A 22,551-nucleotide genomic window follows, 5' to 3' on the forward strand; every position below is an offset into this window, starting at 1 on the left:
GAACTGTCGTTTGGATTACAGATGGCAAATAACTGACAGAAGCAGGCCTCAGGCATGCTTTTTCATCTTTACCATGCAGTCTTACACTAATTTAACTTAGTGTTTACATTTTCTCTTCACTTTACAATATGATGCTGTAGAGCGCTGCACTGTTCCACACACAGTCTGAACTGTCATATATGAGATAATTCTCTTTTTCTCTTGCAACTAGATGCTCAAAATGTAGCATTCTGAACCTGAACAAAATGAAAAACTTGTATTTAATATGTCTATAGCAAAAGACATCTCCTGTGGAGATTATTATCTGACATCCTATTTAATATAACAACGGTAGCACTATTGCTCCTGAGGAGATCATTATCCTGTTTTGCTGTATTTGAGGGTAACACCTTATTCAAATCAACACCAACATGTCCCTTCATGATTGTTTTGAACAAATGTTATTATCCAGACAGAGTGATTCTTTTCCACTGTCAAAATGGTAAGTAGATTTAAAATAATCATACAGTCAAGTGCCTCTGTCCATGGTAGCATTTTCTAAAACTGTTTATAATCAGGAGATGCTGATACAGTAATTTAGAAATCAGAAAATAATTAAAAATAATAAATGGGTATGTATTACATTTCAGAATTATTCAAGACATGGACATAAACCACCACTTATTCTCTTAGGATGTTAATGGGAGCTCCTCCAAAGACTTAGGTTAGTCTTTGGCTTATGTTCCTACCTGCGAATGGGGAAGCAGGACAGATTTCCCTTCAGGCACAAGAGGGCTGAAACCTTTGGCATGAGCTCCAGTGCCTTGTCATTTCCATTCATGGGCAGCGAAGTCAACATTTTAGAGGGTAATTTGTTTGTTCAAAAATAAATAAAACCCATCATAAACTGTCATGGAACATTATAAAAATAGGGAATATTTCTGAATTATAAAGATTACCAGGATCATGTTCCCGGTAATGTCTGCTCCTTTTTGCCTCCCAGGAATAAATTTGATCCTGCAACCTTTATTCATATGAAAGTAACATTTGCAAATGTGCACTGAAGTCAAGCCAACCTAGCTCTTATGGGTCAGATAGTAAGTCCCTTATTTATATTGCAAAACAGTTGCACAAGTCTTTCAGATAACAAAAAATGAGTCAGTTTACATAACCACTCATCAGTGTAAATAATGACAGTAATGAGGCCATAAATTGGAACAGTGAGGAGACTCGCTAGCATCGGCTAATTTTGTAAGTATTTTCAGTTGAAAGTACAGCAAAATAAAAATATTTGGCATCGTGAAAGCTGAACTTGATGTTGCTGAATTATTTTCATCCAGAGTGAGTAGATGCAATTTGATGCTACTTAGTGTATCGTAGAAAATATTTACTTTCTGCTTTTCCTTCTTTTATTTCGGAAGGCTATACGATCTGACACATACACCACCGGTCAGTCTTTGGCACTTTTATCTATACAGATGTCCTTTATTCTACCTGTCTCTCTTCATCTGTGTTTCCATTGTTCAGAAACAGTGTTATCCCAATATTTCAAATAATAATACCATGCAGCATTAGAATCACAAACACATACAAAAATTTAGTCCATGTCTTTGCTTTTTGTGTTATCCAATAGTGGTCTTACCCTATAAATAAACCTGATATTTTGTCCTTAGAACTCTCAGCTAACATCTTAAACAACATATAGAAATCATAAGTATTCTGCAAAGACTGCAGGAAAGAGAAAGAGAGAGAGAAAGAGAGAAACAGTAAAATTCAATTATCTCCAGTAATTTTTTAATGTAATCAATGGGTTTGCAGATGATTCATTTAAAAAAATGATATGTTTAATCAATAAATGGTATCTATTTGTAATGATGAGGTGATTTTGTTGTCATCTAAAGGCCAGAGAGATTGCTAAGACATAAGGTGTGTGGCTACCTAGTTTCTTCCAACTTTCCTGGGTTTTGCAAATACAAAAGTTTTTTAGAGATAATGAAGCTGCCAGTTGGTAAGAAAACTTATTATTACCCATTCTTGTGCTACTGAGTAATACTAAAATAATAATGTCTGAAAGCACTGACAGTTGTATACCATCACAATTTTCATGGGTTTTGGTTCAATCACAATTACTAAACCATTGGGATGCTCAATCTGTAAGCTTGATGTCTGTGTTTTAAAACCATTTAATACGTTTTGCACACCTGTATGTTAACTGAAAGATTTCAAAGGAGTAACTTTTACTGATAAGTAATAGACTAAAATGTACAAGAAAAAACCCCAAAGCCAAAACCATTGCCAGTGTGATGTTACCACACTGGGCATTTTCTTGGGTATACCATTTCTTTAGCAGGACCTAATTTTTACAGAGCTCACAGAAATTCAGTTAGCAGAGGCATTTTAAAGAAAAATCCATCTTACTGAAAGACTTTTCCAGGCAAAAATCTCTAACGGTAACCTAAAGCAAGAAATAAGTCACTATACATGCCATCATTTGGTTTCCCTCCTTATGCCTTGCTTTGTTCTTCTTTCCCTATACATTCATACTAGTTCATCTTGTGAACTCCTGTGTCTCAAAGCATTTTTAAACCAGTGAACAAAGGGAATAAATTCAGGAAGAATGAAGGAGGGAAAAAGAAACCTCTGACCTGGTATTACCCAAAAAATAAACAAACAAAAAAAAGACACTAAGATGAAAACAAAATAGTGCCATGGATTTACATATGGGGTTTTGATGGAAACTAGGGCTGGGTTTTAAATCAAAACTCACCATCTCAAAACCACTTCTTTTCATCCGCCTGCAGGACTTGAGGTAAGTACGTATGCGTTTTCTGGCACGCTCTTGATACTCAGGGAATTGTCGCCTGCATGAGTCAATGATAGCCTGGATCTTTTCTTTGGGCTGCTTAGAGATTGGGACCATTCGGTCCAAGTTTTCATCTACAAACAGCCTGACAAACATCTGTTGGCAAGAGGGAGACAGAGGAGATGGGTTTGGAGGGTGGCTCTCTTCTCTTCCTAGCTTCCTGTCTTGATTACTGATAGGAAGACATTTTTTCTATCCACTGAAGAGCTTTGTAATGGGAAGCCAGAAATATTAAGCAAACAGTTCTTTAAAGGGTTATTTTAGGGGGGCTGATTATAAAAAAAGACAAGAAAAGAATAGTCTATAGGATACAGAACTTGTGAGATAAACCAGAACAGACTGTGAAAATAGGCACTACTTAAGTTTCATTATTAACAATAAGCTGTGATTGCTAATCATTTTATTGAACTGACTCTCACTTTTTCTTTGTTTGAACAATTGCTTGTGTTTTCATGCATAATTACATACATTGGGAAAGCAATAGAGAACAGCTGACCACTGGAATGGTCTTCTGATAAACTAGCTACAGCCCCTTTCCATTCAGTGGGTGAACATGCACATACACACATCCACATCCACACACACGGGTGCACACACACACATACAGAACAAAGCTTTGTTTTCCTCACTGGTAAAGATGGCACTCTGCCTTAAAATTCTAAATAAAACACAGTAAATCTGTCATCTGCTGGCGAGAGTTTAATGTGCATTAAAATAATAACTGAAATAAATCCTGCAAATTAAATTAACGTGCCTTTAATACTGTCAAACTTACCCATAAATAACAATGTAAAAGGAATAGTAGAAGTAAACAAGATGAGTGCAAGAGGACTTACATTAAAAGCTTTCAGTCGCTCAGCTTCTACCCCGTCTGATTCATTGACCTTCTCAGGATCTTCCTGCTCATCATGGTCATCCTCATCCTCATCTCCTCGATTCAGAGACAGGTCTTCAGCACCTCTGCCTACACTCTCATTCTTGCCAGAGTCATAGCTTGAATAGCTATGTGCAGGGGACTGAAAACGGACAAAAATAATATGTTTGTAAAAATTCACCATGGAAATAAGGTCTACTCATCAAAAATGCTTATAAATATTTAAAGAATTCCATGATTTCTTTTTATTCTTTGTTCAACATAAAGTGCTCATAATCCTTGTAAGAGTGAACAATTCACAAAATATTCATTTCAGTACTTTAAAAAAATGTAACCAGCTGCAAATTCAGTAAATCAATTAACAAATGTATTACCTACGATAATTACGTTTAACATGAGAACTTTGCCATACAGCCTTGCTTAAGTACTACATACAGAAGTTTCTTACAAATACCAAGTTCTTTTTATTAGCCAAGATGTAAATAAGGGGCAGTTGATTTGGACAAGACTCTAAAGGACTAAAAATTACACATTTTAAGGCAAAGCGGATTTAAGTAGGAAACTGATATTCATCCAATCAATATGAAATATTATCAAGAGCTGCAATAAGTTATTCAAAACATGGAATTGATTATCTTCTAGTTTCACTTGCAAAACCCCAAAATGAATTAGAGTTGTGTACATTTGTTAACATTTTGAATGCTCTTCTGAGAATCATACAGTAAAGCCATTTTCCCTTTGCAGATCAGTATTCAGAACTTTCCCCTGGGCAGAAAAGCAGCTTGCTGGATAAAACAGATGACCATCTCATTAAAGTGTATCCACTTGTAGGACCAAAAAGTTTTAAATTACCAAAAGTCAATACTGTGAATTTTTCCTTGCAGTATCAAGACTTCAGTTACCTGTTTCCTCTGCATACATTTCAAACTGCAGACCACAAAAAGACATCAGTAATAAAAAAGCCTTCTACAACTTAACAGTTTAAGATCAAAGCTTTCCCCCTGTCACACAACAGTATCAGAGAGTATCATCTTCACCAGAGCCATCAGATTCATGTTAGGTAATTCAGAGCACAATTTTACTTCTATAATATTTTAATCCTGTAATATTTCAATATTTTCCTCTCTTGCTTCAAAGCATACTGTAGTCTATTAACTTCAGAGAGTCCTGAATCAGGTGCTACACAATGAACTTCACATACATGCTTTTTTTAGGTGCCTCCTGTCTAAATGTCACCAAAAGTCAGGAGCATAATGCCTCAATCAGAAATACATTTCAAATACTTAAAGTCACATGCTTTGATCTACATTCTGAGCTTCCTAAAATTTTCTTTATTTCAGGGTGTTTTCACCAATCACAGCTGGGCATTGAGGTAAGAGGGAAAGGCCAATAAGACCGTTCATCTTTAAGGTATACTTCTTGCTTTATATTCTTACTCCAGCTTCTTATTTTCTTTCCCTGTTTTCATTTCCAGCTTACATTGGTACTCTGTACATCATCAGTTTTAGAGGCACTCCCATACATTTCCGTGCCTTGCCTTAACAGCACTCATACTCCAATCCTCCCTTTTTTATCTATCCTCCCCAGACTATATTCTCACAGTACTAATCCCCTGGAATTCCATTTTTAATCCTTAATGCTCCTAACATCAGATCTTGCAGCCTCTCTCAACCCCTTCTTTGAGTCCCTTCACTCTCTAGACCACTCTCCATTCCCTAGACCCTTATAGCAGATGTAGGGAGAACGAGAAAACATCAAAAGAAAACAGAAGAACCAGACTCTGAGTACAATCACCTTCAACAAGTAGCAAGCTCAGCATCACCTCTTCTCTCCCTGCAGTCTATGACTGCACAGTTATGAGGCAAGAAGTTAGCCAGGGTTCAGGATGGCAGATGTGAACTGGCATGGAAAGATAAGACTTAGGAGAGCAGCAAAAAAACTCTGTCCCTTCTCTTGACACACTGATATTTTATTCTGGGAAGATGATGAATATCTACACTACTACCCCTTCAGATAACTCTTCCTTGCAGCAGGTGTTGAACCCATTGCATTATCAGGCTCCAGAAGAATATGGTTCCATCCTGATAGGAGATGACCGCTATAACTCACCAGAGTGTCTAGCATATATAAGCAATTCTATTTAACCTGGCCAATGTCTACCAGAAGACCAACAGCTGCAGCCTGGAAGAGTGATTTTCCTTGATCCTGAAGAGATTCCAGAAGAAATTTTTTTTTTAAAAAAGAGTTATAATTAATAAGTTGTTACAATTATTGTAATTGTGTCCAAGTGCTATGCAGTAGAAGATCTGACCTAGATTGCAAGACTTGTTCTTTTGTGCTTCTTCATTTCACCTCATGTTACAGCTATATAGCATGCAGAAGGGTTCTAGATAACCTGGGATTCTAGATAATTAAAAAGCCATTTCATGTGCTAGGCACCATATAAAGCTGTAGAAGCTACTGCCCTGAAGAAGCCTACTGTCTGAAACCCTTGTTCTGCAAACACTTGATTTCGCATGAGTCATTTCATCAGACTAAATCCAATTAGACTACTCATGTGCATAAAGTTAAACAGATGCAAAACTGATTTCAGTATGTACATATGTTTGGGCTGGATGCCAAGATCATAAATTATGCACCAGGATTGAGATTTGCTTTTGTGAAGGAAAGAGATATAGGCCAAAATGGATTAGCTATGTCTCTCAAAAATGCAATAGTTTGGTTTTTTTTTTTTTAAAGAAAGCATTGCATAGAGACCCTTGTCCAATGTCTTCTCCAAAATATTTATTTCAAGAACAACTTTAGCATTTTAAATGAACCGTGGAGAAAAACATACTCTGAGAAAGTTGTATGGCAGGAATCCATATTTATTCATTGTGGATTTGAAGACTGTGTACAGTACCAGGAAAAAAAAGTGGTTTTTTTCCTAGCTGTTTCGTCACCAAACTGAGGGAAGAGGTTACAAAAGCCAGTTAAGAATAAAATTTCTACCTTTTTGTATTTCTACACAGATGAATATTGAGTCAGAGAAGGAGCAGACTGTTTCTCTCACTTGACTACTCACTTGACAGAGTGTTGACTCTGCAGTTGTGCAGAAGCCAATAAGCATTTTCTTTTGGTACTCTATTAAGCAGCTGCAGTGCTAAACAAACACGGAGTAGGACCGCAGAGGACAACTTTTTCTTCTCCCCAGTTTTAGGTGTTGCACTGTCCTTTCAAAAGGCTACTCCCACCTTTGCCAGACAGGAACCTGCTCATTCAGATTCCTGTACAGCCCTTGACATTTTTATGGTCCTGCAGTGAACTAGACTGGAGAAGTGATCCTGGTTAAAACGTATTGGGGCTGTTTTGGTTTTTTTTCTTTTGCTAGTCTGTTTAAGACCAGGATCAGTTCTTGGCTCCAGTTCACCACCTGAAAGCACAAACCTTTGTGCTGACAGGAGGCATGAGCATGGAAGCAATAGAGGGAGCATACACATCTCTGTTGACAACAATGCAAGATTAAAGCAATCATGGAGTAGAAGCATTAGTACACACAAGATGTTTCACAGGTGAAACCTTTGTGCTTAACAAATGGGGTTTGGAAAAGAAAATGACAGAAATGTAAAATGAGAAATTATTCAAGGAGAACAAATGAGACCAAGGCTAAGGCCAAGACTATTGCCTTCCCCAAACATTCAGATTATTATAAAGTTGTCTTAAAAATACTAAAATGTTGATAGGCATATTCTGGCCGCTTTGTCCTTGACTTTTTCTGAAGGTTCTGAGTTCATTATTTTAATCTCTTCCTTGCAATAATAGACACTTCTGCTTTATAAAAATGAAGGTAAAGGTTCTTGCCTACCAATCTGCTTTCAGGAGCTTGTGACATGAAATATCAACACCTTTCCAATATATTACAACTCAGCAACAAAAGTTACCTGAAGTAAGGTAAGTGTCAAATCACACAATAAAAGACCTGGGAGGACATCACAGTGTCATCTAGTTCATCTTGCTGCCACAGAACAAAGTCAGAAGGTCATTTCTGACCCCTGTTTGTCTGGTCGTTATATTAAGACTTCTAGTGACAGAGTTGCCATGCATCTCTCAGACAATCTCCATCAGTGTTTCACTGTCTTCAGAATTATTAAAATATTCTTAACACCCACCTCTGACTTTCATAAACAGTACTAAGCCTATTTCTTTTTCACCTATCTACCACATATCACAATAGAGGACAGCTGTACCTAGAGAAGAGAGAATTCTCTTTGCTCTTTACAAGAATCTTTCAGACATTTGAAGACTGTTATCATGTCCCCTCCCCTCATCTTCTCTTCCCAATAAATTCATGCATGCTATGAAACTCAATGTTTTCCAGATTCGTAATCATTCTACTGGTCTGCTTGGGATGTTCTTTCTTTGGTCTGAAACTCTCTCAAAGAGCAACTCCCAGCAACTGACAGCAAGAGACTCTTGGCTATCTTGGTGAGTGTACAAAGAAGGCTGTTGATTACTGGACCAAAAGTTATTCAGTGACAGAAAGTTAATTACTGAGGCTGGTTATTTGTATGACCAAAAATTGGAGAAATCATGGCTTTGTGGTTTTTTTAAAAACTCCAGAAGGGAAAAAAAGACCCCACCTTTTCAGGGAAAAAAGCCTCTGAAGGAAGTGCAGCAGATTTTTTTTTTTAAATGAAGCTTAATTTTTCACATTGACATTACGTTTCACATTTACATTTAGTTGGATAGTGTGTAATTCTTTCAGTTATTACTTTAGACACTCATAAATCATAGCACTCCTGTGAGCTGAAGAGATTTGGAGATGTGAAAAGTTGGCAAGACAGTAGCACAGGTTTCCATATTGCATGGAAAGGAAAGGAGCTGTGAGGTAGGCAGAGATGAAGACACTCTACTGGCTATACACGATTGTTTTTTAGAAATCTGCCTCCACATCTATAAGAGTTACTAAACAAGATTTTTTAATGAGTAAAGAAAACCATAATGTAAAGCTGCAGAGTTCTGCTTGTCTCCTCAGTTGTATCTCCAAACCTTTCTTCCTTCTCTTTCTACATCTCAGTCATTCCCCTTGTACCACTGAATACACAAAAGTCTACAATTTCAGCAATTATTCTTGCAAATCAGGTGTGCTTTCCCACATATTTTCCCATGTGCTATTGTGCACACATATTTTTATAAAAAACACTTCTATGATACAGAAAGGGATTAGAATATTCTGGTGACACCAGGTTTGATTGCTTTGAAGACTTTTTTCCCAGAATTGTCAATTAAATTAGAACTTAATTTTAATTTTTTATTTCATATTTACATTTTTAACTGATTCTTCACTTGACAAGGTTTTTGAAAAAAGTATAACACACTGGGTTTTGGTGAACTGACTGTGAATAAGAAGCATGCATTTTATTTTAAATATAAACAAAATTAAAAGGTTAAGCCTATAAAGTTAAGGGGAAAATTATGTCCTATATCTTCCCCTTAAAATTATATTTGAAATTTATGTTGGATTCTCAGAGTTCTCCCTTCTTTTCTGTGCAAACTGTGAGTTTTCCATATTGCACAGAACTTGCCTACAGGAGGTAGTGATTGGGGTTTTTTTACATTAAATCTATAACATACGTAATATAAATAACACATTAGAAAACATAAAATACATTTGGCACATATGTGCCCTTTTGGTATTAAGAGAGATTAAACTATGAATTCAAACATTCCCATCTTTTTCTCCTCAATTCAAACAGTAAAGCAGGAGGCATAACTGGAAAGTTAAGGTTCAGCTATTATCCTAAGCAATCCTCTTTCAGTTTTTTATAGATAAAAGTTCAGCTCTATTATTTTTCATTAATAAGCCATTTTTTTCCACAATCCCTCTTAAATCCAATGCCTTTCTCTCTTCCAGACTTTACTGTTATTATCCTTTTTACACGGCCCCTTTAAACCTTCATACGGTCATGTGTGTGGAACTTTACTGCCCATCATATTTTTCTCATTACAGAAAAGACTGTGAAGTCTCAAATATAATTCCAGCATCTCACCATTTATTTCAAGATCCAATTAACCTCATTTTTATAAACCTGTCCCACATTTTCTCAACCTACCCATATCCTTGCATCTGACTATGACCAGTTTGCTCCCCTTGTTACACCACAATTGGCCTTTCCAGCTCCTCCATAAAATCTCACCCTTGATAATGGGAAGGTGTCATTGTGTATAATTCTGCTATTTGGAGCATGAGGATAACAGCATTTTTACTGGAGGAATGGAGAGCTGAAATCTAGACTATCATAAGTTTGACTCCATAAAAGTGTTATCTAACATGTGGAGTGTTGTGGAGTAGATTGTGTAAGACATTTATACACAAAACCTGTATTACACTGAAATATTAAAAGATCTTTTCTGTTTGCTCTGTGTTAACAATGTGAGCTCCAGAAAGACAACTGTTTAGTTCCTTACAATAGGAACTAGGAAATAAAAAGATTTTTCTCCTGAATTATCTTTGACATGGTCTTTTCCCCAGAGTCATTGTTTTTACAGTAGTCACTGAGAGAACAGTGACTGTTCCTAAGACTACCTGCTCATTCTTTCTCAGTAATTAGCCAGTCTGTATCACAGTATCTACTTATAATATTAAACAGAGGCACATTTATTAGCAATAAGTAAACTGTAAATTACCCAGACACTTTCATTCCAGCAGGATTTATCTGGATACATAGAAGTTTGGATAATTGAAAGATAAGAAATAATTGAAAGACAAGAAACAATTGAAACACACCCCCACTCCCGAAACACAGATCTTCCTGTGGTGTATTTTCTCCTTTTAGCTGAAATATAGACTATCCTAGGTCTATCACCACTAGTATTGACCAACATTATTGAAATACATCACTTTGCTCTAATAGAGGTAACCTCTGAAATTAAGTAAGAGAGTGAAAACAGAGAGGCAACTGAGGATTCTGTCAAGTAGAAGAATGAAGTATATTTAGAGACAATAGTTTAATGAGCTTCTTTCTAATTTGTCCACAACCAATCTCTTATTACCTGATTCGGCACCTTCAGGAAGGCTCCTGCTCTCTCCCCAGCTATTCTGGAGAGGGAAAATTCTTGGAGGATCAGAGTAAGTATGTCCAAACCTCCCTAGCCCACCAGTGTCAAGAGTACCAGGGCAAAGCCAATTTAACAGAGCAGGAGACTTGCCTACTTCTCACAGCTTTTATTTTACAAAAGTGTTGGACTTCTAGAACTCCTTTCATTGATGTAGGAAGACAGGTATTTTCAACCAAATACTGAAAAACCCTAGTTACAAAGCCCCTAATAACTGGTCATGTTGTAAAATGTGGCTGCTGTGTTTTTGGTAAAAATACAATGTCCTTTGTGGGAGTTGAAAAGTCAAAGCTAAATAGTGATAGAATCAAATAAAAGCTCTAAATTATTTTTGGCATCATACACTGCTATTTTTAAGCTTTAAAAGGATCTGTGAATTTGAGAAACAGAGGCTGCCACATAGGAAATCTCCATCACAAACTTCTGGATTTCTGCAAACTGTGAGCCAATAGAGGATTTAAACATTTCCTGTAGTACACCCAAAATCAAACCATAAGATCTGAATGAAGATCTCATACTCTCGTAAGAGCCTACCTTATCAGAAAAAGAGAAAACCTACCTTATTATCAAAAGTAAGGAAACTTCATGAGTGGTCTCCTAAGGACAGAATTAACATACATTATAGGCACTACCATAGCTCCGTGAAGCCAACAGCCTGGTAGTGCCCCATGGAGTTCTTGTCCTTTTGTCAAAATGTATTAATCAAAAACTTCTATTGAAAAACTACCATTTTTAATTTTTGGTGAAATTTTGACCTTTTTCCAAGAACCTTTACCTTTTCCACCCAGATTCCACAGCCTTCTATTTGTCATGTTTTTTTTTTTTTTCTTTTTTGTTTTCTTTAATAAATTAAATAGTGACAGTTTATATGGGGATTAGAGAACATTTTTCTGATGAAATATACTTCATTGACTACTGAGGTTCACAGTACAGGCAGGTAGTGAACATTTTTGACCACCAATTCTTTAGTCAATTGTAGACCACTGGCTGGTAAGAGCTACAAACTATTTTGCAAAAACACTGGGCTATTAATTTCTTCTCATTCTATTTAAATTGAAAATAAAACCTCTAATGTAGGCAAGACATTGAGGAAGTAACTAAGATGGATAAGACCTATATAAACCTGAATATCACAATGACAATCACAATGCAAGCTTCAAGACTCTCACTCCTCTCTTTGCAGCCTGTCCTCATCTAAGTGACAGAAGAGTAAGACATGACTGAACACATCAGCAGGAGTACAACAGACAGTTGAGTTTCATAGGAACTCTCCTGCAAGGAAACAGCAGAATCCCTGACAAAACTCAGTCTAGCCATCAAAGGCCAAAAGTGCTACCCCTATTGTTAGAAAATATCCCAAACTGCTGCTAGCTTTCAAAACAAAAGTAGTTGCTGAATACTACAACTGCAGTCTGTGCCTCTGAAGTCTGACTTAGGTATGAAGTTATTGTCAGCAAAAGCAGGAATTGAGATACAGAAGTGAAATAATTTGTTGAGTAGTAGTTTAAATGTCCTAAGCTTACTGTTTTATTTCTAGGATTTTAATTTCTTAGGGGTATCTGTATGCAGGGAACTAATGTTACTGTAAATACAAAAGAGCAGTGTTTCTTATCAACATGGCATCATTGGATGCTCTATTTTGATCTTGAGCATATTGCTGCTGGAAAACCTAAGTAGAAGAATCCCCTTCCCCACTTTAGCAGTGAGGAATACAAACCAGGGAATACAAACCACATGCAATTCACTGGTTTAGTCACAGGCCCCTTGTCAGACATCTACAATGAACTAGAAAATTGCCACAATCCTTGTTCTTTTTTTTCCTCCTTTGCTATTCCTTCTGGTCATGCCCCACGGTTCAGTTTAAACCATTTTTTCCAAGCTGCTTTCTCCTAAAATCTTTCATTCTTTTCTTTCTCTTTGAACTCATTATGTTTTTAGTTCTTATTGCCTCATTCTCCTCTTGCATTGTTCTCTTGACTCTCATACTATTTCCTTCACATCCTCCTCCTTAAACTTCTCTCCGCTCCCTCTTGCCATAAATTTAAGCTGTGACACCAAAAGGGTTCAGTAACCTGTTTTCTTCTTCAATTACAAACATGAAACATAAGGCTATTTTTTCAAGTCCCAAAGCATGAATCTATACTGGGAAATTATGTGCTTATTTGTGAACAACATCCCTTGAATCTACAACTGTCAGCTACAGATGAAGTCCTTGCTAAGAGAACTACAACCACAGAGAATCTAAAGACTTTGTACCTGCCCCTTTACTCCACCGCCTTTTTCTTCCTCTCACTCTTTACTGTGAAGTTTTCTACTTCTCCATAGCAGCTCAGGTATATGCAAGGTCTTTCTATCTGCAGAGCAATGTTCCCAAGGAGCAAACACATTCTCAGGCAAAAGACTTCAAATTATATCAGGAAGGCAGGAGATAAGAATTTTTTTTTTGACACTTACTTTCACCCTGCTCCTCTGTCTCTGTGTATCCCAGGGAAGCTGGAGATGGAAGCTACGCAAGAGGCTTCCAGGTTGTACAAAGTTTCAAAAGAAACTTCCACAGAGTAGCGGAAGAAACAGATGCAGGGATAATAATACATCACCACTGCAGGGTTTGTGTGTCACAAGAGCAGCAGCAGCGAAGGAGGGGAGCATTTGTTTTCACCAGGTAAAGAGAAAGAAAGCAATGAAGAGAAAGGATGCCTCTGTCCTGTTCTTGCCGGGACTTTGGCAAAAGAGTGCTACTTGAGGTCCAGGAACAGCTGGACTTGCTAAACACACAGTTACATGCTAAGCTGTGGACCTGCATTTTCTAATAAGGTAGGAGGAGCAGCATTTTTTTATCCTAAATCATATGATTAAGAAGAACACAGTGCACAGAACAAAAGTGGGAAATAATGAGGAACTAACAATTATGATCAATATGAGAGAGGAAAATGGTTTAACAGTTGACCTTTCTTCATGCACTTTTTCTGAATTTATCGTAAGTTCTTCCCTGTGCTGATTTCCTCTTCCTACTTCACTCCTACACAATGGCATTTCAGAGGTTCTCCCACCTTCCACCCTTCCAGTCTGAGCATGGCAGAAGTGCAAATGTTTGGGAAGGAGATTAAAAATCAGTTAGTGGAAACAGTAGAGGAGGGAACTTCAACTCACCCATCTCCATCATTTGAGACAAATTTAGGCTCTCCCTCCTTCAGTTTGTGTTGCTCAGTCACTACAGTCATGTGCCAGAATAGGCGAGAGGAGACTGTCCTGTCACTGCTTCTCTTTTGATCATGAGAGTCTGACCAATCATTTACATCTTCAGAAGTACAGATTAGAGGAAAAAAGACAGTAATGGTAGCATATTGAGAGACAGACTCATGCAAAAAACCAAAGCCAATTAATGACATGCATGTATCCCAAAATAATCTGTTCAGTACTGAACCATTTATAATTATCCCAGTGATGACATATTAAAGATTGATTGGGGGGGGGGGGGGGGGGCGGGGAAAGCTAGGAATGCAACATGGGCACAACACTGATTTGTCGCACATGCAAGAGAGGAGCATACTGCTTACAGAGAAGTATAGGGCACAACTAGAGAATGAAGGATCAGCTTGTTCTCACTTTTCCTTTCTGCCTCTTGCCTCTATCTGTTTATAGTAGCAACCTTTTTTTTTCTTTGCTGAGCTTTATAAAATGTCTCTGGAAGTAAATCAGCTGGATTGTGTTAGCAACTAACCCTGGGAGACAGAGGCTAATTGCCTTAATTATAGCTTAAGGGCCAGGTGGGGAGATTTAGAACTTGAGACAAATCAAGCAGGGACAGATGACGACAGGGCTCCTAAACTTGGGGGGACAGGACGGGACTGTTTCCAGTTTGCAACAGTCTGAGTGATAGTGGAGCAGCTGAGATGTCTGTAGCTGAAGCTGATGGAATAGATTACTGATTAGTTCCCTACTTATCTACCACAAATAAATCTTTAGACTGGTTTGTAAGAAATGCATGTAGTTTGACCCTCCTTGTTTAGGGAAGGAGAAATAAAGCATTTATCAAACAAGTAAGCCAGATGTATTGCTTGAGGTTAGCACATGACAGCAACCATAAGAATATTGCAGGAGAATTCCTCATAAAGATAATCTCTAGCCATTAGTTCTACAGACCAATGCATCCTTAGGATTGATATAAAAAAAATCACCAAGAAACAGGAACAACAAAAGAACCTTTCAGTCCTAAAGCTATTCTGGCTGTGCTCCTGCTGAAGACACGGTCTGACATTTTGGGGGTGGGGATGGAGGACAATATTATAAAAAGCATTAAACATGACTCCCAAAAGAAAAGGCAATTCCTGATCAAATTGTTCAGGGAACCAATTCTAGCAAACAACACAGTTGTGTTGAAGAGCAAATGCTCTTCCCCAGAAGAATAGGAGATCACTGTAGCCTCCTAAATCCCTACCAATATCATTAAGTATCTCTGTTAGATCATAGCTTTCATGGTACCATCCTGAAGAAACCAGAAACTCTCATTGTAATCCATAAGTTTACCTGCTCAAGTTGGTACAGCACTTTCTAATTTGTACAAAGTGTATATATGATACAAAGATAGCATGGCATAGTGTAAGCTCCCCGAACAGCTGCTGTTTGGAAAGGAAATTGCACTTCCGAACTCGACTCTGTGCTGCAGTACTCTCTGTGATTTCTTGTAGTTGTATAATCTTTGTTTACTGCAAAATGTTTCTGCCACATTGGTACTTTGAGCTCAGTTAGAGGGAACCATGCGGCCATTAAGGAGCACAGAAGTTTCCAAGATGATCTAATAGACTTGGTCTGTAAAAGCTCAAACTCATTTACAACAAACAGTATTTTTAGCTTCTGTTAGGAGAGATATTTTGAGTTGTAAATTCTAGGGACCACTTTGTTACATGTGTTCACTTTAGCTTACTAAGCCAGTGCACAAGGCTCAGCTCTTATCACCATCCAGCAATGGAGAACTCCCCTAGCAGAGTAGAAAATCCTATTTGGCAAAATTCCACTTCCTCCAAAAAACACATTCAGTCCATATTGTTGTAGAGGAAGAATTGTGGGAGGAAAACCAGTTAGAAATATACCAGAAAAATGGAATAAATCAGAGCAGGCAGTGCATTTTCTCATATCGGTATCACCACTCAATGCCTGACTATGGAGCAGTGAACAGCTATAAAAACTGCTTTGGATCTTGCTCCAACTCAAATGATTTAATCTTTCCCCCCTGCCCCCAAATTCAGGGAAAAGGGATTCAATCCTATATTAGGTCAGCTTATTGCATGAAGAGAACTAGCTGAAAAGTTCCGATCCAGATGTGAACTGGCCTAAAGCTTTAAAAGTTTGTGTCTGTTTCTATTTGCTTTCTTATGTTATATGACTACTACTTCATCCTTACTTTCCATAGTTCAAATTGAAAGAACAAAGAGGAAAACAAAATAGAACATATTTTTTAAAATAAAAATAAGTCATCCATATGCCTATCTTGAGGAAGTGCCCCCTCCTCTCATGCTGCAGCTGCCTACACTGCGTGCTCACCCATTCTCCTCTTTCACAGAGCTCTACCTGAGTTCAAGACATGCAGTGCTGTGATCTACAGGCTGAGATCCTTCTGGAGTATGAGTGCAGAATGTAACTCTCATCTGTTGCATTTTACTAAACCCAAATACAGGATGCACAGAATGTGAGGGACAGAAGAGTCTTCTGTGAACACCCCCCATCATTGTCACTGGAAGTGGCATTGACTCTGCTCTGTTGTGTGGCCAGGCCACAGATCAAGAAACCAGTAAGCAAGAATTTTAAAAACTGAAAGGCAAGGATCACTTTACTAAAGTTCCCCTTCCCTAGTGAGTAACCAGATTTAATGAACCTAAGTAGAATGATCTCTTTTGCACATGCACGATCTGTGCAGTCTTTCCCTTAGTGTGCCAGACCTGCTGCGTGCATCCAGCATCATCAGCTGGTGCTGGCATCCCTGCAGCTCTCTGAACTTTCCTGCATGAAACTTGCTTCCTGCCTAGTGAGCCACATCAGGAACAGCTCAGAGATGATCACATAGAGCAGAAGGTCATGTGGGGTCAAAAAAGCACCCATATACTTGAAGCTGGTTTAGCTGTCAGGATTTGCACTGTGATCAATGTACCAAGAGTTTTTATCCCAAGATCTTTACTGGTTCCTTATGATCGATTAAGTCAACAGTGTGTGAGCTAAGGGTCAGGGTACAGTCTAAATTCTGTGGATTTAAAGATAGCTGCACAAAGCAGTAAACAAACTCATCTGCTCTTCTTGTCTTACTGATTTTTGCACACAAAAGTTCTTGAGATTCCCCTGATGTGCCTCTAGAAAGCATCTCAGCTGGCTATCTAGGTAGGCACTGGACATTTGGAGCCATGAGTCTCTAAACGTAAGATTTCTCAATGAAACTGTGATTCAGCTTGCCAGAAGGAACTTGTAAGGTGTCTGAAAAGGCTACAGTGTATCTGTTTTGTAGCTAAGGGATTACAGTCAGATTTTCTAAAAGCCAGATGAAAACTTTATGACTCAGAAAATGGTCCCCAGATAGACGGTTTCCTGAAACACATATGTGCCTGTGCAATTTTTACCATAAAGCTTTGCAATGCCAGAATTTATAAACCAGAAAAGTCTACTTGTCTGTAAGGCAACATCTCTAATATTACTTTGTGTATTTTGCTTTCCATTCCAACTTGCTAAACTACTTGTCAATCTTTCAGTCAACAAAGTAAATACAACAGGATTTCCTTTTGTAGACCCTCGGCCTACAACACCTATAGTAGGGCTCTAGTTGAACACAAGTATCTGCTCACATGTGGCATAGGACACTAATAGCTTGTTTTCCACTGTTAAAAAGTAACACCACACAGGCAATGAAAGCATATAGAAATTGGTTTTCTCTCGCAAATATGACCTCTTCAGTCTTGTCAAGAAATTTTGCAACTCCAATACTACCATTTTAAAATGAATGTGATTATATGGGTTCAAGCTATTGAATTTTCCTATGCAGTAAGTGCTTTCAACAGTGCCATAAGCAACAAACAAAATACAGGGATGTGACTCACTCTGGCAGTCATAGCTCATCTCTATGAGTCCTGTAAAGGAGTAGCTTTAATATCTGCTCAGTGATTAGTATACAGAAATATCCAGCATATTATACTTCAACAAGTTTATCTTCAAAAAGTAGAACTGAAGAAATCTGAAATCCTATTGACTTATGTCCTAGATTCCCAAGTCCTCACCGGCATGCCTTCTCCATTTCACTCCATGTCTCTCCCACTTATTACAGGGAAAGAGTTCATGGCTTGTTGAGGGCTGGGAGGGTACTCATTGACCAAGCAGCTTCTGCCTCTCACAATGAAAGGCCCTCATGAAGACAGTAACCTGGGTCTTTCTACTTGAGTCAAATGCAGATTTTCACAGAACTTGTAGCAACTCAACATTCTCAAGATTCCTACCTTATCAAATTAGATTGAAATTGGTCAATATTTTCAAAGGTTAAGCAGGGACAGACAAACTGACAGAGCATAAAACACTTCCTTAGGAAACAAAATCAAGACAATGATCAGCACCACAACAAACATCTTTTCACACTGATAGAATAAACTGCACCATCTGTATAGCAAACCAGTATTTTTTCTGGATAAAACTTTCCTTGTAACCAAGCTTTTTAAAAACATTTCTCACCTGGGACATGAGTAAAACAGGAACAGTCTGTCATAAAATCTCTAAATAACACTTTGCATCTAAACATATTTTTATGGAAAGTCATACTTTGAAAAGATCTAACAAGTAACTTGCAAATTCTTGCTCTAGGTAGAATGAATTTCAAAGTGGTGTGTGGGAGGTATCCATACAGAGCAGAATTCCACATTTATTAGCCACTTCCATAGCACTTTGAGCAAGTACTATTATTTTTCTGGATATATGTACAAGTATGAATATGTTCTGTGGCATTATTATGTAGTTCAGAATACTGAATAAGGCTGGGAGATAATTTTTTTAAAATTTATTTAATATAATTTAACCTCACAGCTTGACTGAAGGCAAGAAATATAAAGTGACGGTTATACAAAATCTGTTGAAGGCATGAAATAACTTTCATGAAAATGATTTGATAAGGTGATGTTCTTAAAAAGATTCAACTTTCTAAGTAGCTACTTTTATTTAACAAACCTATGAGAGGTCAACCAATGTGTGAAGCAATATGTCTACGCACAGCCATGCTCCTTTTAACACACTGCCTTCCAGGGCCCTGCTCTTAAGACATTATGTGCGACAAATGGACCATCCAGTAGTTTTTAATTGCTAATAAATTCTGCATGATATGCTTAATCAAAGTTCCACATGAGTTTTAGGATAACCCTAGCTTTCTTTAAAACCACAAACCCCCAAGTCTATAAAGCTGAAAGCAAAAATTTCTACCATTTACCATTCAGCCTTTCAAAAGCCAGAGAAAAAAATACACAAACTACTCTCCTTAATAGCGTTATCAGTGTGAGAAAACTACAGAAGAGCTTACAACCTTTTTTGCCAGACCACTCCCTTTTTACTACCTCAGACTTCTTGATCTGCAAAAGAATTCCCTACAAGCCATCCCTCAAACTCCAGAGGGAAGATGAAGGAAGCTATATTTTCTTCAGCCTTCCTCTTCATGATGCTTTGCCAAAAGCGGGAATACAAAATAAATATCACTGGAGTCTGGCAGGTCTACTCTCACTCCAGAAAATGGAGCAAAACCATCCAGTTGCAAAACTTCAAAGACCCTGAGAAATTTCTGTTTTGTTCCCTCACTACTCCTTGCCAAAGGTTTCTCACTGAAAACTAACCACAATGAATTATTTCCCCTACCACCACTCCCCATACATTTTCTGATACGTTCATGCTAATATCTTAAATAAGTAAATAATCCTTATTTATCATCTTGTTGAAATTAAGAAGCAAATATAGTAATTGCACACATACCATGAAAAGTGTTGAAGTGTTGGAAAACTCTCAAGAGGAAACACTACATCAGTTTGTTTTGCTTTGTGGACTACACTCACTATTTTGAGGGTCAGTGTTTCAGTAGCTGTTTTACAAAAAGCCTTGAAATAAACCTGAAGCCTATTTATCTTATTTTTTCCTATTCTTTGTGTGCAGATAAATCAGCCTCCAACCTGACACTTCTTGAGTAATGTTTCTACAATGTATTTTTTAATTATTTTTTGATCCTAAAAAAAAGCAGCACTGGTCAGTCCTAATGACCACAGGCAAATCCAGGGCTTGGCACATCTCTGAAGATCTACAGCTGACAGGAGGATCACGGGGCCAAACTTAAGTCTTTGCTGCCTTATGTTTTGCAGAGCTCATGTTTCACAGGTTTTAAATAACTGGAGCTATGGAAACACTCTTTATGCCTTAACTTTGTGCACCAGAAATGGTTTACCTTGGTTAGTGCTTCACTTGATCTGATCTTTGAAAGCTGCTCTGCCCTCGATTAACTAATTCAAAGTAAGAACATGTTTTTTTTTTCTGGAAGGATGAAAGGCTTTAGGGTAGGATTAGTGAGTCCATTAATTTTTGAAATTAACTGCCATCCTTTTGCCTTCCTGTATCTTGGATCTGCATGTCCACTAAAGACAGAAGTAAACACCTCTATAGTGTAAGATAGCTGGCTGTAGCCTGAGCACAGCCCAAGGAAATTTGCCCTTTCAGAGTTAATACAAGTCCTCCCAGGTGACATAGGAATGGGGTCTGAAGCTAACACGTATTTTTTTACCACTGCCACTTAAAACCCTCTTACATTTTCTGTCATTAATCCATACCCTTGTCAGAAGCTTGAGGCACCTTTGGGCCTTATTTTTTCTGGCCACCTCTCCTGGGACCTCTACCTCTGTGCTGCTTCTCAGGAGCCCCACTGAAGCTGAGCTATGCCATGGTCAAGTGCGGGCCAGTGGTATCCCAGGCTGTTCCTGGCTTGTTGCCTGCCCTTCCTGCACTGAGCTGGGACCTGCCACCCCCTCCTGCTTGTCTGCTGGTCACTGGGCTGTTGGTGGGACTTGCTACTGCCAGCAGCCCTGCCCTGCAGGCTGTGGGGTGCTGTGGAGCTACATTGGCATCAGAGAGGGTACTGCCCTTGGGTCATGGCCACCATCAGCTCCCTGATGGCCTTCCCTTATGGAGGACCCTCTGTCTGACAATGCTGATCTGATGATCAAATCTGCTTTAAGTACTGACACACCGTTTGCATAAAGATCCCTTCAGTGCTCTGCTGCCAGTCTTGCTTTTGAACTGCTACACACAGGATCATTTCTTTCCTTGTTCTCTACGTAGAAAAATTCTTGGAATAGCTTCTTCAAAAGTACCATACAAAAGTATTATTGCATCCAATCTAGTCCCATATTCAACAAAATCTACAGCAAATCTGCTTTGTGAAAATACTACTATTTTTATTTTGCATGCTATTTGCTAAATTAAAGTCTCCATAACATTATACTGGTTTCTCCACAGTTTCAGAATTTTTCCTCCTTTTAATACTTTAACAGGTAAAGCAATGACCTGAAATGTGTGTTCCCAAGATCAGATAGGGAATGTCTTCTATTCTTGCCAATCTCACTAGTTGTTCTAGTCAATAAATTGTCTTTCAGATCCTTTTTTCCTGAAATGAACAATGACAACAAAAGGTCACTGAACTAAAGCAGTGGTAACATAAGACTCGGACTGTGAGCTGGGTTTTGAATAGGAGCTGTTCTGACTTCTTTATTGGCTTTTGCCTTCATATATTGTAGCAGAGGCAACAGGAGAAACTTCTGCTTCTGCACAAGTGTAAGAAGAAATATTGAAAGTCATGAGATCGTGTTGGAATAAACCTGTATGAAGAGATCACCATACAGAGTGGATCCACCTTTCGAGCTGATTCTCTCAATAAGTAATTATGTAAGAGATCACAACACAGTTGACTTGGATTAACTTGTAAGGCTGATTGAGGAAGAGTTCCCAAAATGCAGGAGACAGGAGGTAATAATATAAAAAGTCATTTATGCCAATTACAAGGAACAGGCAGATGAAGTGAGGGCCTAAAATGGCTGCATGGCAGCGGAAATTTCACATCCTGGTGACAAAGCCATTTTAAAGAAGGAAGGAAGAGGGAGGCTATTGCACACCCAGCCTCTGACCTGCTGCAGAAAGACTTTGCAGAGCACTGCAAGACATGGAGCACTAGCAGATGTTCATTTTTGCCCTCAGCTCTGTATATTCCTTGCTATTTAAAGTAAAAAAAGCTCTTAATTTTTAAATCTTTTTTGTTTTCTATGTTACATGTTTCAGTTAACACTTGCCCAAAACCCAGTGAATTGTAAACATAGTGCCCAACTGCTGTAACACCAGTAAGTGGTATATGTAAGCTACTGTGGGATCTGTTGGTGTCAGCATTAGTTATACGGCTTTGGCGGCTGAAGCATATAAGTTTTAGAAAATGAGCTGCTGGAAAAAGAATCTGTAATTTAAAGATGTGTATAAAGGCACACTGTCAGAAGCACTTGCCAGAAACACATGGAAAGTACATAGGCCTACTAAGTAGGACATAAATTTAGCAATCAGGAGAGCACTCAGCCAACCAAGCTATATATACCAGCATTGTGAAACAAGGATTGTATGGTAAGAAGTAATATTTAAGGAGGAAGTCAAACAAATGGCTTGATGCAGGTACACAGATGCACACACACGCTCATATTTTGTACATAAA

At 38.1% G+C, this 22,551-nt stretch overlaps 1 protein-coding gene across 5 annotated transcripts in view; it reads right to left on the minus strand.

The window, feature by feature from the left end:
* Window positions 1-22,551, minus strand: part of NOL4 (nucleolar protein 4) — a 200,992-nt gene that overhangs the window by 45,069 nt on the left and 133,372 nt on the right. For 4 of the 5 annotated variants that reach the window (XM_074880413.1, XM_074880406.1, XM_074880429.1 and 1 more), the window contains 2 exons: window positions 3,679-3,858; window positions 2,747-2,938 (listed from right to left, as the gene is read on the minus strand). In XM_074880413.1, coding sequence (XP_074736514.1) covers window positions 2,747-2,938; window positions 3,679-3,858 — 372 coding nt within the window. The remainder of the gene's footprint in view (window positions 1-2,746; window positions 2,939-3,678; window positions 3,859-22,551) is intronic. The other variant, XM_074880420.1, reaches the window with a different exon arrangement.

Source organism: Strix uralensis, chromosome 1 (assembly GCF_047716275.1).
Source record: "Strix uralensis isolate ZFMK-TIS-50842 chromosome 1, bStrUra1, whole genome shotgun sequence".
Classification (NCBI taxonomy): Eukaryota; Metazoa; Chordata; class Aves; order Strigiformes; family Strigidae; genus Strix; species Strix uralensis.